The 16,086-nt window shown below is 46.6% G+C and overlaps 1 protein-coding gene across 1 annotated transcript; it reads left to right on the top strand.

The window, feature by feature from the left end:
- Window positions 1–768: 768 nt before the first annotated feature.
- Window positions 769–11,681, top strand: LOC109773908 (uncharacterized). The gene is made up of 5 exons (XM_020332635.4): window positions 769–1,046; window positions 1,189–1,253; window positions 10,094–10,182; window positions 10,258–10,355; window positions 11,215–11,681. The coding sequence occupies exons 2-5, from the start codon at window positions 1,244–1,246 to the stop codon at window positions 11,336–11,338; spliced, it is 321 nt and encodes a 106-aa protein (XP_020188224.1). The 5' UTR covers window positions 769–1,046; window positions 1,189–1,243; the 3' UTR covers window positions 11,339–11,681.
- The last annotated feature ends 4,405 nt before the right edge of the window (window positions 11,682–16,086 follow it).

Genomic DNA, 16,086 nt, shown 5'->3' with positions numbered 1-16,086 from the left:
AAGTTACTTGTAAAGTACTCCATCCGTCCTATAATGTAAGACGTCTTACATTATGGGATGGAGGGAGTACTTCTTAAAAGTGGGGCTGCATTCTTTATTGCTTGCTTGTATATCTAGGGACATTTTGTACCTAGAAGTGCAATGTTTTAGGAATTTCGTGACAGAATCCACGCAATGCTTCCACCCTACTTCTCGGCTGATGCACCTCAACAACTTCTCGACACGATCATCCAAATATATTTTGACTACTCCTTACCAATGTGGAGACTGTCCTTGTTTTTTCCTTTTTGAGAAATTGCAGGCAGTCCTTGTTTCCATTTTTTTTGAGGATTATTGTTGCCATATAAATGATTTTTTAGCTAAATATAAATTTTTCTAGAATCTCATGAAGCTTTATTAAGTCATCATAATGTTTATAGGGACGAAAACAAGATCATCAGGTTGGCCTAACCAAACATGACGGCTAAATCCTAGCTTTAACGCATGCTTTGCTAGATTATGTGCCTCAACATTTGAGGTTCTAAACTCATGACTAAAATAGCAAGAATTAACAAGACTGGTCCTACTCTTTATCTCTTGTATGATGGCTCCAAAACTTGCTCTACTCCCTCCTTTTATCGCCAAATATTGTTTTTTAGGCAAATCGCCAAATATAAATGATGTTACCAAAGGAATAATGATGGCTTAGAGGGCCCGCGGGAATGACCCGGCCCAAACAGGGTGTACCAACTGGGCCAGCTCTCCCATAACCCGTAAGCCCAGCCCACCCAGTTACCCATTTCCCGATCCGAGGTTGCTTGTTCTTCCTCGCCGGCGCGCCGCCATCCCCCCTCCCCGCGACGGCCAGGTGGGCGGCAGCGTCTCTCTCCCCAGTCCCCACCTTTCTCCGACGCGAAGGGAGTTACCAGTCTGCCGCCACTCCTCTCACCCCGCCCCGGCGTGAGCTTGCCCCCTCGCTGGCCTGCTCCATCTGTCCATCTGCGCTCGTGCCGTCCCTCGCTCCGGCGTATAGACTTCTGAAGCGAACCCACGCTGCCGCCGCCATTGTGAGTGCCTCCTCTCCTGGCGCTCTAAATTTGGGTGAATCCGCGCATGATATTAGGCGCACACCTGACTTGTTCGATGAAATGCTGCGTCGGCACGTATGCCTTGGGTTGACTCGTGTGTTGTGTTGCTGGCTTACTGCAGCGTTCGAGCATTGCAAGCGACGGTATCGAGATCTGGATCCTGAAGTGCCTGGGCAATGAGCGCAGGTGAGGACCTGTCTTTGTGATTGATCTCCTATGCTCCTGTTGGTTCATGCTTACTGTTGTTGGCTTCACGCATGTGACAATGACCAAGAGCTTTGGTTCCCATCCGTGTGTTGCCGGTTTTCTACCCCATGACTAATGATGTAGGATGAAACCCTATGGGCCGATCTTTCACGAAAGGAGCAGATCCCGCGATGAACACGAAGAACACGAGGGAAAAACGGGGGAAAACACGAGGGGAAACACGAGAGAAATCACTCAACCAACAAGATCAATCACACATGTGCTAGATCCTCGAAACACGAGAGGAGATACAAGATCCACGATCAACAAAGGACGATACAAAGAGTAACCGGTTCTTCTCCGTGAGGAGGTCTTGAATTCAAGGGGATCTTCTCCGTAGAGGGGCCGCGGTCTCTCTCGTGGAGTAGATCCGATATGGATGAGCAAAGCTCTATCTCAACTATGAGCTAAACCAATGCTAACCCTAGAAAGATGGAGGAGAAAGAGTATATATAGTCTAGGGAGTCGAAGGGGTACACGGGCCTCGGCCCTTACTGTGCGCAGACAGGGGTGGCCGGATGTCCGGGCGACGGGCCGGATGTCCGGGGCTTCAGGAGAGGTCGGATGTCCGGGCTGGGGGCCGGATGTCCGGGCTGGAGGGCAAAACTTCTGGATGTTCTGTAGCGTGACGTCGGATGTCCGGGCTTTTGGCCGGATTTCCGGGCTGGACGTCGGATGTCCGGGCCCTGTAGGCTTGGGCGTCTGGGCTGCTGCTGCTGTGGTTGCTCCAGGGGCCGGATGTCCGGGGCCTGGAAAGTGAACTTGCCCGTTTCCGTTGGTTCTCTTCATCCGTGAACTTGGCGGCTTGTCCGTCTTCACGTGCATCTTCGGGAGGCTCCTCTTGACACCTAATCATGCATAGCATATCGGACTTAGGTAGTAGCCATGTCTCGAGTGGATCATATGTGATATCACTAAGGAAGGAAGTCACCTCGTTCTCGAGAGCTCTAGCTCGTGCTCGTGTCATAGGTCCTCTTGGCTCTTGATGAGACGATGGTAGGTCTATGGGGATGACCGTAGGATGCTCCGCATCATCTCCCCTCCCTTGGGAAAGATCCGACCTCGGATCGAAATCCTCATCGCCATGGTACGGGGATAGATCTTTGATGTTGAAGATGTCGCTCACGGAGTACTTGTCGCGTGGGATGTCGATCTTGTATGCGTTGTTGTTGTAGCGTGCAAGCACCTTGAAGGGTCCATCCGCTCGGGGTAGTAGCTTGGACTTGCGTTCCTTGGGGAAGCGATTCTTGCGAAGGTGTAGCCACACAAGATCTCCAACATTGAACATCATGGGTTGCTTGTTGACGTTGAGCTTGGTCGCGAGTCGTTGTACTTGGCGCTCGATGGTGTTTCTTGTATCTTCGTGCATCTTCTTGAGGAAGTTGACTCGGGCACTCGCATCCATGTTTGTGCGCTCTTGTAGCGGTAGAGGTAGAATGTCCAATGGGGACAATGGGTTGAATCCGTAGACGACCTCGAAGGGGGACTTGCCGGTAGTCGAATGTCTTGCGCGATTGTAGGCGTACTCGGCGATAGCTAGGCACTCCTCCCACTTCTTGATGTTCTTCTTTATCAACACGCGTAGTAGAGTGGAGAGCGTGCGGTTGGTCACCTCCGTTTGGCCGTCGGTTTGTGGGTGATATGCCGAAGAGAACAAAAGCTTGATGCCGAGCTTGGCGCACAAGGTCTTCCAAAAGTAACTCAAGAACTTGACGTCGCGATCCGAGACAATCGTCTTGGGCACTCCATGAAGACGCAAGATTTCCCTACAAAACAAATTTGCAACATGTGAAGCATCGTCTATCTTGTTGCAAGGAATGAAATGTGCCATTTTGGAGAATCGGTCCACAACAACAAAAACGGAATCCTTGCCATTTCTAGTTCGAGGCAAACCAAGCACAAAGTACATGCTAATATCTTCCCATGGTTGATATGGAATTGGAAGTGGCATATAGAGGCCATGAGATTGGGCTTTAGACTTAGCTTTGCGACATGTAAAGCATCGGTTGGTGAGGTGATTGACGTCGCGAAACATCTTGGGCCAAAAGTAGTTCTTGGCGAGCGTAGCAAATGTCTTGTCGCGTCCAAAGTGTCCCATGAGTCCGCCTCCGTGAGATTCCTGCAAAAGCAACAAGCGAAGAGAGGACTCGGGGATGCAAAGTTTGTTAGCTCTCATAAGATATCCATCTTTGATGTAGTATCGATCCTAAGAAGTATGCGTCAAACACTTTGCATAAGGAATAGCAAATGTGGGGTCATGCTCATACAAGTCTTTTATATGCTCAAAGCCAATGACATTTAACTCAAGTTGAGTGACAAGCATGTATATACGGGAAAGCGCATCCGCCACAACATTTTCCTTACCTTTAATATACTTGATGACATAAGGAAAAGACTCAATAAACTCACTCCATTTAGCATGACGCTTGTTCAACTTAGTTTGACCCTTAAGATATTTAAGCGTTTCATGGTCGGTATGGATGATGAACTCATGAGGGCGTGGGTAATGTTCCCATTCATGCAAAACTCGCACTAAAGCATATAGCTCTTTGTCATAGATGGGGTAATTGAGTTGCGCTCCGGAGAGTTTCTCACTAAAATAAGCAATTGGGCGCTTCTCTTGTGTTAACACACCTCCTATGCCATTATCACTAGCATCGCAATGAATTTCGAAAGGTTTGTCAAAGTTGGGTAATGCAAGCACGGGAGCATGAGTAAGCAAATTCTTAAGCTCATTGAAAGCGATATCTTGGGATGTTCCCCAAACAAATGGTGCATTTTTCTTACTCAAAGCATGCAAAGGTGAAGCAATGGTGCTAAAATCCTTCACAAATCTACGGTAGAAACTGGCTAAACCAAGAAAACTACGCACTTGTTGCAAATTGGTTGGTTGGGGCCAAGTTTTAATAGCATTGATCTTAGATTCATCAACATGAACACCCTTAGAAGATACTACGAAACCCAAGAAAACAAGTTTATCAACACCAAATAGGCATTTTTCCATATTAGCATAAAGTTGCTCTTTTCGAAGAGTTTGTAGCACGGTGCGAAGGTGGGTGACATGCTCTTTGAGAGATTTGCTAAACACAAGGATATCATCAAAGTAGACAACAACAAATTCACCAATGTAAGGGCGAAACACGTAATGCATAAGACGCATGAAAGTACCGGGTGCTTCCGATAAACCCATAGGCATGACTAACCACTCATATAGACCAAACTTTGTTTTGAAAGCGGTTTTCCATTCATCACCCTTTTGTATGCGGATTTGATAGTAACCACTTTTAAGATCAATTTTGGAAAAGATAGTGGCACCGCAAAGTTCATCAAGCATATCATCAAGGCGTGGAATGGGGTACCTATAACGAACGGTGATAGCATTGATAGGTCTACAATCGGAACACATGCGAAAGCTACCGTCTCGTTTTGGCACAAGAATGACCGGTACGGCACAAGGACTCAAACTTTCACGCACATGTCCATGGTCTATGAGATGCTTTACTTGCCTTTGAATTTCTTTGGTTTCTTCGGGGTTGACGCGGTAGGGCGCTTTGTTTGGAAGCGGCGCTCCGGGGATGAGATCAATTCGGTGCTCAATGCCTCGTAGTGGAGGTAGACCCGGAGGTAGCTCATCGGGGAAAACATCTTGGAATTCCTGCAATAAAGAAGATAACACCGAAGGTAGATCGTGAGAGTTGTTAGTTTTTGGTGCCTCATCCTTGCACAATAGGACATAGTGTAGGACACTTGATGGGTTCTCACACACTTTTCTCATCTCACGTTTGGTGGCAAATAGGACTAAGTTTTTCTTATCGCTCATCGTGGAGGCACTCAATTTGGGCTTGTGGCGCTCACTCTCTTTTTGGTGGTTCACTCTCTCACTATTCTCTCCACGATGGGTGTTTTGCTTGTCGGCGAGCACTTGGCTTGGAGACATAGGACGTAGCACAAACTCTTTCCCTTTCATCTTGAAGCTATAGTGATTTGTACGCCCATTGTGAATGACACCTCGGTCAAATTGCCATGGCTGTCCAAGAAGGAGGTGGCACACGGTCATCAGAAGGACATCACACTCCAAAGTGTCTTCATAGGCGCCGATCTTGAAAGAGACTTGTACTCTCTGCTCAACTTGTATGGTGCCGGTGTCGCTTAGCCATTGAACCTTGCAGGGGTGCGGGTGCTTCATCTTGACCAATTGGAGTTTGGAGCATAGTTCTTCACTTGCCAAGTTATGGCAACTCCCTCCATCGATGATGACCTTGACGGACCGTCCATTGATGCCGGCCTTTGTGTGGAAGATATGGCATCTTTGATCTTCGTCTTGTTGATGTTGAAGAGTCAAGACCTTGGAGACAACAAGAGCGGGATTTGAGTCTTCGTCACAAAAGATGTGATCATCTTCTTCTTCATTGTTCACTTGTCGGTGCATGGCCACTTGCTCAAGAGCTTCCATTTCTCCTTCACTCATGGAGTCGTAGGTGTCGTCGTCGTTGAGGATCATGGTGCGCTTGTTTGTGCACTCGAAGGACTTGTGGCCTCGGCCTCCGCATGTGAAACATTTGATGGAACTTGTCTTGATGGTCTCATTGGTTGGAGTAGATGATGATGAAGCTTTCGGCTTGAAGTTGCTTGTAGTAGGAGGACGACTTGAGCTTGTCAAAGCTTTCTTGTAACTTGACTTGTCGCCATTGCTCGTGGTGGGAGTCGTTGAAGCTTGATTGTTGGAGAGGCCATAGGACTTGGATGAGAACTTGGCATACTTGAAGTCGTCTTGTACTTGCCGTTCCGCTTTGGTAGCTTGATGCACTAGCTCGATGAGGTTCGAGTATGGTTGGAAGTCGGCAATCTTCTTGATAGGGTGATTGAGTCCATTCAAGAAACGTGCCATAGTTTGCTCATCATCTTCTTTGACATTGGCTCGTATCATGGCAATCTCCATTTCCTTGTAGTACTCTTCAATGCTCTTGGTTCCTTGCTTGAGTTGTTGGAGTTTCTTGAAGAGGTCGCGGTTGTAGTAGTTTGGCACGAATCGTGCTCTCATGACATCCTTCATTTGTGCCCAAGTGGTGATGGGTGGTTCACCTCTTGCCGCATGGCGCTCAATGACTTGTTCCCACCAAATGAGGACGTAGTCTTGGAATTCGAGTGATGCCATTGCGATCTTCTTCTCTTCTTCGTAGTTGTGCAAGCGGAAGATTTTGTCAACCTTCAATGCCCATGATATGTACTCTTCGGGGTCATTGCTTCCGGTAAACTTGGGCATGGTGAACTTTAGCTTGCCATATCGTTGCTCTTCATTGTGTTGGGGTCGGGGATGATGACGCCCATGTCGTTGAGGATTGACAATCTCATGTTGTGCTTGGCGAGGAGGGTTGTCTTCCTCATGTTGCTCTTGGCGAGGAGGGGGTCCATTGTCTTCTTGCTCTCGATGGACTTGACGTTCTTGTCTCGCTTGAGGAGAAACTTGTCTATCTTGACGAGGAGCTTGTCGATCTTGACGAGGGGCTTGACGATGCACACGTGCTTGGTAAATCCTTTCTTGAGCTTCGTCGCGAAGTGCTTCTTGATGTAGTCGAGCTTGTCGGCCTCGATTGGCTACGGCACGACTTGAGTCTTGAAGAGCACGTTGCGCCTCAAGTGCTTGAGCTTCACGTAGTTGTCGTTCTTGACGTTGCGCCTCGACGTCTTGTGCATCTTGATGTTGTCGCGCTTGCTCCTCTTGTTCTTGTTGTCGTTGGCGTTGCCGTTCTTGTGCTTGTGCGAAAGCAACTTGGTTGTGACGATGTCGATGCTCTTGAGAGTCGGTGTCGTGTAGAGGATTGCGGTTAGCTTGACGGTCTTGACGTGCGGCACGACGAAGAGTGTTCGATGTCGGTGTACTTGAACCGGAGATGGTGTCGTCGTAGTGTCGACTTGAGCGGCTCAGTCTTGACGAGGACGAAGTTGTAGAAGAGCGGACCATCATGGTTCGGATATCTTCTTTGAGGGAACTCATGGATGTGTCGAAGTAGTCTCTTGTACGTTGCTCAGATTGTCGTAGATCGGTGGCGAGGTTGTCGATGCGATCGCCCAAAGCAAGTTGTTCTTGATGCAAAGCTCGGTGTGCACCAAATAGTTGAGTCTTGGTGACGTAGGATGACATGTCGTCGTCTTGCTCCAAGAAGAGTGGATTGGTAGAAGTACTTGGCCTATCCATCATTCCAAACAAAGATATGTGAGTGGGAGAAAGAGAAGAACCAATACCAAATGTACCTTGACCGATGTTGAAAATGGACCAAATATCACTCCAATGTGTATCAAGGGAATAGCACAATTGGTACCGTTTCTTGTCGGTTCTCACACCTACACAAGTAAAAGCTTATGGTGGAGCTTGGTTAGGATGGTGGCACAAAATTTGATGCAATTGTAAGTGAGACTCAATAATGTTGGAAAAGATTCACAAATTTGCAAATGCAACAAGTAGACCAATAGCAAGATATGGTACACGGAAACACACACACAAATAGATAAGTCGGGTTGGGCAACCAAGGGTGAGCCAAAATGTGGAATCCACCAAGATGCTGTTGTTGCACAACACTAGAGAGACGCTAGCACGATTGCACAAATAGGCGGATACGAACTTGTGCACAACCTACTAAGCAAAAATGCAACGACTTTTATGCCAAGTATGCTATATGTATGATGTTTCTATGCTTTGATCCAAGATGATCGAGTATGACAATCTTAATGTTGTATGATGCTATGGTTCTTGCTTAAGCTCTTTGCTTATCTTTCTCCTTTTGCTTAAAAGCTTGTTTGGCTCTTTGTTGTTTGAGCTCTTTTCTCATGCAATGCTTCACGAACCAAGATAGCAATTGTGTATGCGAAGACAACTTTTGTGACACAAGAGATGATACCAAGATATGCAACTCAATGATGGTATGTATGCTATGTGAAGTATGAACACTAATGTGCACAAGTCACGTTGCCGGCAATACTCAAAGGCTAGTCTCGATGGGTAAGCTACGCAAAAGTAAGGCCATGGGTTTATCAATGCAAATGCAAGAGAGTATGATGATATCGCTATACCAAGATGATATGAAGGTGAAGGTGATACCAAAGTAATGTAGCCGTTCGTAGTAGTCCTTGGCGAAGATGAGCGGTGGTGATGTTGATGCCGAACCGTACCTAGATAGCCGAAACACAATAGGATACGGAAACCACAACTCAAATTCTCAAAACAAAATGGGTCAAAATTGTCGGAGTTGGTAGCGGGAAAGGCTATGGTGGTGCTATGCGGAAATGGTGGTGGTATGCGGAAGTGTATGTGGGCTCCGGAACAAAATTGGACGAAAGTTAGGCGGTAAATGGAGTGGAGGATGGAGTTGATGCTGTCAGGGGCCGGATGTCCGGGCCGGGCCGGATGTCCGGGCTGGTCGGGCCGGATGTCCGGGCTCGGGATCCGTGGATGAACACCGCGTGGAGAGGTCAAATCCGGGGCAAAATTCGGAAGATTTGTGGATGAAAATTGGGGAAAAGATGGGGAAAAGCTAGATCTACCTGCAACACACGAAATCCACGGATCAAATCCAACAAAACTTCATCACACCAACAAATCACAAAAAAAAATTTGGGGCTATTTTTGTGGGGCAATTTTCGGGTTAGGACGAAAAACAACAAAATCAAGCTAGAAAACAAAGAGAGGGGGCTCCGAAATCGTGATCAACGTGGCTCATGATACCAAGATGATGTAGGGTGGAACCCTATGGGGCCGATCTTTCACGAAAGGAGTGGATCCCGCGATGAACACGAAGAACACGAGGGGAAAACGGGAGAAAACACGAGAGAAATCACTCAACCAATAAGATCAATCACACATGTGCTAGATCCTCGAAACACGAGAGGAGATACAAGATCCACGATCAACAAAGGACGATACAAAGGGTAACCGGTTCTTCTCCGTGAGGAGGTCTTGATGGGGGTCTTCTCCGTGAGGAGGTCTTGAATCCAAGGGGGATCTTCTCCGTAGAGGGGCCGCGGTCTCTCTCGTGGAGTAGATCCGATATGGATGAGCAAAGCTCTATCTCAACTATGAGCTAAACCAATGCTAACCCTAGAAAGATGGAGGAGAAAGAGTATATATAGTCTAGGGAGTCGAAGGGGTACACGGGCCTCGGCCCTTACTGTGCGCAGACAGGGGTGGCCGGATGTCCGGGCGACGGGCCGGATGTCCGGGGCTTCAGGAGAGGCCGGATGTCCTGGCTGGAGGGCAAAACTTCTGGATGTTCTCTAGCGTGACGCCGGATGTCCGGGCTTTTGGCCGGATTTCCGGGCTGGCCGGATTTCCGGGCTGGACGCCGGATGTCCGGGCCCTGTAGGCTTGGGTGTCTGGGCTGCTGCTGCTGTGGTTGCTCCAGGGGCCGGATGTCCGGGGACTTGGCCGGATGTCCGGGGCCTGGAAAGTGAACTTGCCCGTTTCCGTTGGTTCTCTTCATCCGTAAACTTGGTGGCTTGTCCGTCTTCACGTGCATCTTCGGGAGGCTCCTCTTGACGCCTAATCATGCATAGCATATCGGACTTAGGTAGTAGCCATGTCTCGAGTGGATCATATGTGATATCACTAAGGAAGGAAGTCACCTCGTTCTCGAGAGCTCTAGCTCGTGCTCGTGTCATAGGTCCTCTTGGCTCTTGATGAGACGATGGTAGGTCCATGGGGATGACCGTAGGATGCTCCGCATCAACTAACTTGGAACATGATGCTAATGTATGAAGCTTTGAATAACCCGTGTGGGTTTTAACAGGTGGAGCGTTTGGTGGAAACAGGGGAGTGAGGCCTGTACCTCCTGAAAAGGGTGTATTCCCTCTTGATCACCTGCACGAGTGTGACCTGGTAAGTTTTAATCGTTTTGTTTCTCATAGGGTGTAATGTCAGTGAGTGTTATATGAGAGCTGCCTGTTCAAACAGGAGAAGAAGGACTATCTTGCCTGCCTGAAATCAACAGGGGCTCAGTCTGAAAAATGTCGGATGTTCTCGAAGAAATACTTGGAATGTAGGATGGGGAGGTTAGCATGCTTACTCCCCGTGTAATAATTTCAGAAGTGAACTACTTGTATTGTAGTATTATTGTTAGCTCAACCTCTTTTTTGACACATCCATGACTTGAAGAATTTATGTGTAATGATTTAGGGTGTGTTTGGTTCCTAAGCAAACTTAATATTGGCCTCGCTAGGCAAGGATAGGTGTTTGGCATCAAAACAGAAAACAAAGTGAACCAGCATGCATGGGTTATACTACCTCCGTTCCGAATATAAGTCTTTCTAGAGATTCTAATGCGGACTACATACGGAACAAAATGAGTGGATCTACACTCTAAAATATGTCTATATACATCTATATGTACTATGTAGTCCTTATTGAAATCTCTAAAAGACTTATATTTTGGAACGGAGGGAGTATATATAATCTTGCTACAGTAGAAAAACAGTTTATTGCTGCAGCATGAACCACTAGTTTTGGTAGTTGAGGGAAGAAACAGTTTGTTGCTGCATTAGCCTACAGCAAACCAAGCCTCACATCCTTCCATGTTGTGTTATTTGCCTCCTCTGGCGGTATGTCTATTTGATGGTTGCAGGAAGCAACCAATGTTGCCAACTAGGCAACCACAAATATGTAACTACCAGCTTTAGCCTTTTAGGAGATGTTTAGTGCTTGCCATAGTTGATTTTAAGATATTTCTCATGATTGTTGTAGTAATAGTTAAAGTTCTGCCACTTGCAGTCGTATGAGTTCTTACCAGCTTTAATGTCTGAAATACACTATTCGAGCTCATAAACAAGATGCACTTTTTATTATTATTATTTCTTGGTTTGTTGCTGCTCTGTCCTGTAGGATTCTAAATCATGTTGTTCTTGCACAATCCAGAAACCTGATGGCGAAGCAAGATATGTCAGAGCTTGGGTTCAGTGACGCAGACGTTGTGGTCACACCTTCAGAGGAGAAGCACAAACTGCAGAGTCCAGCAAGTGATTCGAAAGAGAGGAAATAGCTGGTAAATTTACAAGTTCCTTATCCGTGAGAAAAAAGGAAATATAAAAAAGAGAATAACAAGGAGAACTGACACTGAGATAACATGTGTTTGTGTAATTCGACAAGCTCTATGTGTGGGATATATTATGGATGCGGAGGAGTGTCTCGTGTTATTTTGCTAGTTGTCTGATAAACTAAGCGATGGACCCATGGGCCTTTTTGGATTGTACTCCTTCCGTTCATAATGTAATGTTTGACTTCCCAAAACAACATTGTGGAACGGAGGTAGTATTGCAGAATTTTCTTTTTCTGTCCTTTGATCGAACGGAATGGCACTTGTAAAATGATATTGTTCCCTTTTACGCCCCAATCTCTTTGAAATTGGAACATCTACTTCAACTTTTTTTTAACACCTGGACACACACGTAGCGTAGGCAACGGCCTTCTCTCCCGAAGGTCGTGCTCTCCCTCGCTTCCGCCTGTTGCTTTGCTCTCTGGTGGCAGGTCCTCCCTTCTCAGAAGATTGATGTCACTTTCTACTACACATGGCCGCTGGCCGCTGGCTGCTGCAGCCTCCTCCCTATATGGCCAGCGTTGCCGAATCCTTTGACGTCAGCGGCTAAGTCCTGTTACAGGTCTCCTGTACATAGCTGTTGCTGCCTTGACGTGGGACGCTGTACATTGATCATCAGGTAAGCCAATCCTGTTAAAGCACTTCAATTCTTTGACGGTGGTAGTCGCCAGAGTTGATTGGCTCGCTTTATTTGGATTATTCCCCTGGTGATGCCTAGGGCTCTTCGTCCTCTTGTGGGGTCGCCTTGACGTTAAGTTTTTGTTTACTCTGGTCTTGATCGTGAGTTTCTTCCTACTCATCCTCTCCTACTGCGACGTGGGGTGCCTCAAGTCTTGGTTAACAGAGGTTAGAGAGAGTTTTCTACGGGATAACAATTGGCAGATCATTGCTGGAGCAATGGAAATCATGGGGTGGAATTGCCGCAGGATGAATTCAGCTCGGGCAGTTCGTGCATTTTTTGGAGGTCCAGAAGCAAATAAAGCCAGGTGTGTGTTTTCTGTCTGAGACACATCTGCCGAAAGGTAAGGCAGAAAAAATTCTGAATAGAACGAGTTTTCAACATTTGATTGTTAATGAAAGTGATGGGAGGAGTGGGGGTCTTTTTTTTTTCTAAACAAGGCAAAAGATTTGTCATTTCATTGATTAAGGAAGAAGGTTTAGACAATGCCACAAAGCGGCAAGAAAATAAAGAACTACTCTTGCGCCATTACAATACTCAAGTGCTTGGCGCCCGCCAAAGCCCAAAGAGACAACTCCTCTTTTATCTTGTTAATAAGGACCACCGAAGGAGAGGCCGTGTTGCGGAAGATTCTAGCATTGCGCTCCGACCAAATCTCCCAGGAGATGAGCATCATCAGCGAAGCAAGCGCCTTGGGGGATTCGCTACGAATATGAACGTTTCCGGTCCACCATTCCTTCACCGAGCCCCTTGTCATCCAAGCAGCGGTATTGATGTGATGCATGCCGAGCCACGGGAGGATATCATTCCACACGCGAAGGGTGAAACGACATTGGAACAGAAGGTGGGCCGCTAATTCCTGACTTTGCTTGGAAAGTGGGCAAAGACCGCAGTTGGGCCATCCACGACGAAGAAGGCGATCTGATGTCCAAATCCTATTTTGAAGAGCAAGCCAAGCGAAAAAAATTGCACCTTGGAGGAGCCCACACCTTCCACACCGAATGGACCATGTCCGACGTAGTCAGGCCCTCGAATTGCGCCTTATAAGCCGAGGAGGAAGAATACAAACCGTCCTTGGTGAACTTCCAAATAATGGAATCCTCCATATCCTCAGCAAGTGTGACCTGAGCAACCTTTTCCCAAAGGTTGGCGAACTGTTGAACGTGGTCGAAGGTTAGGCCATTGGAGATGTTGATGTGAGAGATCCAAGTGTTGTTAGATAAAGCTTGCTGGACCAAGCAATTTTTCTTTTTAGATAGAACAAAGATGTCAGGCGCAATGTCACGCGGGCGCAAACCATTCAACCAAGAGGAGTTCCAGAATCTGGCCGTACGCCCATTGCTAACCGTGACTGTAGTGGCAGCCGCAAACAAATCTCTGTCCTTGTCCGTACAGGGCGTACCCATACCAATCCATGGTTTTGTGGGCTCTTTCCATTTAAACCAGAGTCACTGAAGCCTAAGAGCCTTGGAAAATTTGTCCAAATTGAGCACACCCAGGCCACCATGTTTCTTTGGCTTACAAACAAGGTCCCAATTAATTTTGCATTTTCCACCGAAGACATTATCGGCTCCCACCCAAAGATAGGCGCGACGAATACGGTCAATCTTCTTGAGAAGCTCCACCGGGATATTAAGAGGTGTAATATGGTAAATGGAGATGGCAATGAGGACAACTTTGACAAGAACAACCCGGCCAGCAGTAGCGACATGTCTTCCCTACCAAGGAGGGAGCTTGCCAGCGACCTTATCCTCAAGGTGTTGAAAATGGATCCTCTTGAGACGCTTGACAAACAATGGGAGTCCTAGGTATCTCATCAGAAATGAAGAACAGACAACCGGGAAAGCATGTAGAATATCATCAAGGTCAACGTTTTCGCATCGAATAGGGGCCACGAGGCTTTTGGCACAGTTGGTGACTAAACCAGTAACCTCTCCAAAGGAGGCGAGAGAGGAAGCAAGGAATTGGACGTCCTCTTTGATGGGCTTGACAAAGATGGCAGCATCGTCGGCATAGAGCGAAGCACGGATGGTCGTGCATAGAGAGGATGGAGATGCCCTTGGGCCATGGCTTTGTTGAGAAGGTGGTGTAGAGGATCAATCGCCAAAACGAACAACAAGGGGGATAACGGGATCTCTTGTCTGAGCCATGGCCATGCTTCAACGGATCACCCAACACACCATTGATCAAAACCCTCGACGATGCCGTGGAAAGTAGGGCGGAAACCCAGTCGCGAAATCTGCTTGGAAAGCCCAGATGCCTTAAAAGATCCAAGAGGAAGTCCCATCTCACAGAGTCGAAAGCTTTCCTGATATCGAGCTTGAAGAGCAAAGTTGGGGTCCTGTTGCGATGCAACTTTCTTGCCAAGCCTCTCACATACATGAAATTATCATGGATGCTCCTCTTCTTGATAAAAGCGCGTTGGGCATTTGAGAGAAGACTTTGCATGTGCGGGGCGAGACGCGAAGCCATCATCTTAGCTATAATCTTCGCAATGGCATGGATAATACTAATGGGATGGAAATCGGAGATGCACTCCGCCCCATCTTTCTTAGGAATGAGGGCAATGTTCGCCGAGTTGAGCCAATGGAGGTTGGAGGTGTGCAAGCTCGAGAAGTGGTTGACCGCATTCATAATGTCTCCTTTGATGATCTCCCAACACTCCTTGAAGAAGGCACCGGTGAAGCTGTCCGGTCCCGGAGCTTTGTAACTTGGTAGATCGAAGATTGCCTTATTGTCCTCTTCCTCCGAGAAGGTAGCCCCAAGGTCTGAGAGATCGCAAGCGGGGACCGGGATATTATCCCAATTGATGTCAATGGTACGGGGCACACCCCTCTTGGTGACTTCCCTGAAGCGGTTTTGAATGATTGACTTCTTGTGCTCATGGCCGGTGACCCAACCGTTATTGTGCTTAAGACGATAGATGAAATTCTTTGGCTGACAAAATCAGACCGTAGACCGAGAGTAGTTGACACTAATTATTTCAAGGTGGAAACTGGCAATAGGAAAAGCTCCACTAAGAGATTCAAGGCACGTTGGTTGAGAACCTTTTGTTGAAGAGGTAGTGAAAGGAGCGTGGAGAAGGCCAGAAGCAGGGAAAGATCGTTGATAGATATATATAGTTCATTTGGCATTGCATGGTGGGAGAGGATTTAGGGCATGCAAGTATGGGGCCACACACTTTGTGGGCCGTTGATGTGCGCTAAGATTCACACATATGTTTGTGTATATAGTCTTTTTATGTTGTATAACACTTCATATATGTCTGTAATGTTATGTGTATCTATCTATGTATCTGTTATTCCACGGGGACAGATAACTGTTGTCATGGGGTATATACGGTAAGTGTATCTGCACATATACAAGTCCCAAGGAAAACATTCCATTTGCAGTACAGATAGCTAGCTCTTCTCTCGCTATTCTTCTTCATTGCTATCTCTCACTTTCTAGTTCCAATCTTACAATAGATACAGATTATCAGCAATGCAAGTGGACTTTTATCAAAAGGTTGCTTGAAATTGATACAAATTATCAACATATTTCTTCTTCATAAATACTCCCTCCGTCCCAAAGTTCTTGTCTTAGATTTGTGTAGAAATTATACCACTATATTAAGCCTTCTTCTCTTGTTCTTCTTAGTACTTTTCTCTTCTAATCTTCCTTTTTCACAAAACATCCATGGTAAGCCTACTTTGAATCGGGCCTTGCATATTGAGCCCTGGAGAACACATGTAACACATGTAGGTAGGATAAGGCACATATTTCTTTGAGAAGCTTGATTTTCTTACCTAAACAACATAGATCGTCTTCTTCCCGACGGATTGAAGGTCTTCAAAGATATGGACATCAAAAATTTTGTTGTTAATGTTGTTTTTTGTTCTGTTATTTTTTATCCTGGAACAGTTTTTGTGTTCGAGATTTGGATTAGGATGAATTGGATCTTAGACTGCAGCTACAGTAACTGGCACTACATGTAACAAGGAGTCACTGAAACTTTTTATTTAGACGGTTTTTG

The sequence above is a fragment of the Aegilops tauschii genome, chromosome 5 (assembly GCF_002575655.3).
Source record: "Aegilops tauschii subsp. strangulata cultivar AL8/78 chromosome 5, Aet v6.0, whole genome shotgun sequence".
Classification (NCBI taxonomy): domain Eukaryota; kingdom Viridiplantae; phylum Streptophyta; class Magnoliopsida; order Poales; family Poaceae; genus Aegilops; species Aegilops tauschii.
This window is presented reverse-complemented; position numbering and strand designations above follow the sequence as displayed.

What these genes read in the sequence shown, in the direction of transcription:
- LOC109773908 (XM_020332635.4), top strand. An exon ending in ACCTGCACGAGTGTGACCTG is followed by an intron (nt 10,183 to 10,257) that starts GTAAGTTTTAAT and finishes CTGTTCAAACAG; the next exon opens with GAGAAGAAGGACTATCTTGC. An exon ending in TTGGAATGTAGGATGGGGAG is followed by an intron (nt 10,356 to 11,214) that starts GTTAGCATGCTT and finishes TGCACAATCCAG; the next exon opens with AAACCTGATGGCGAAGCAAG.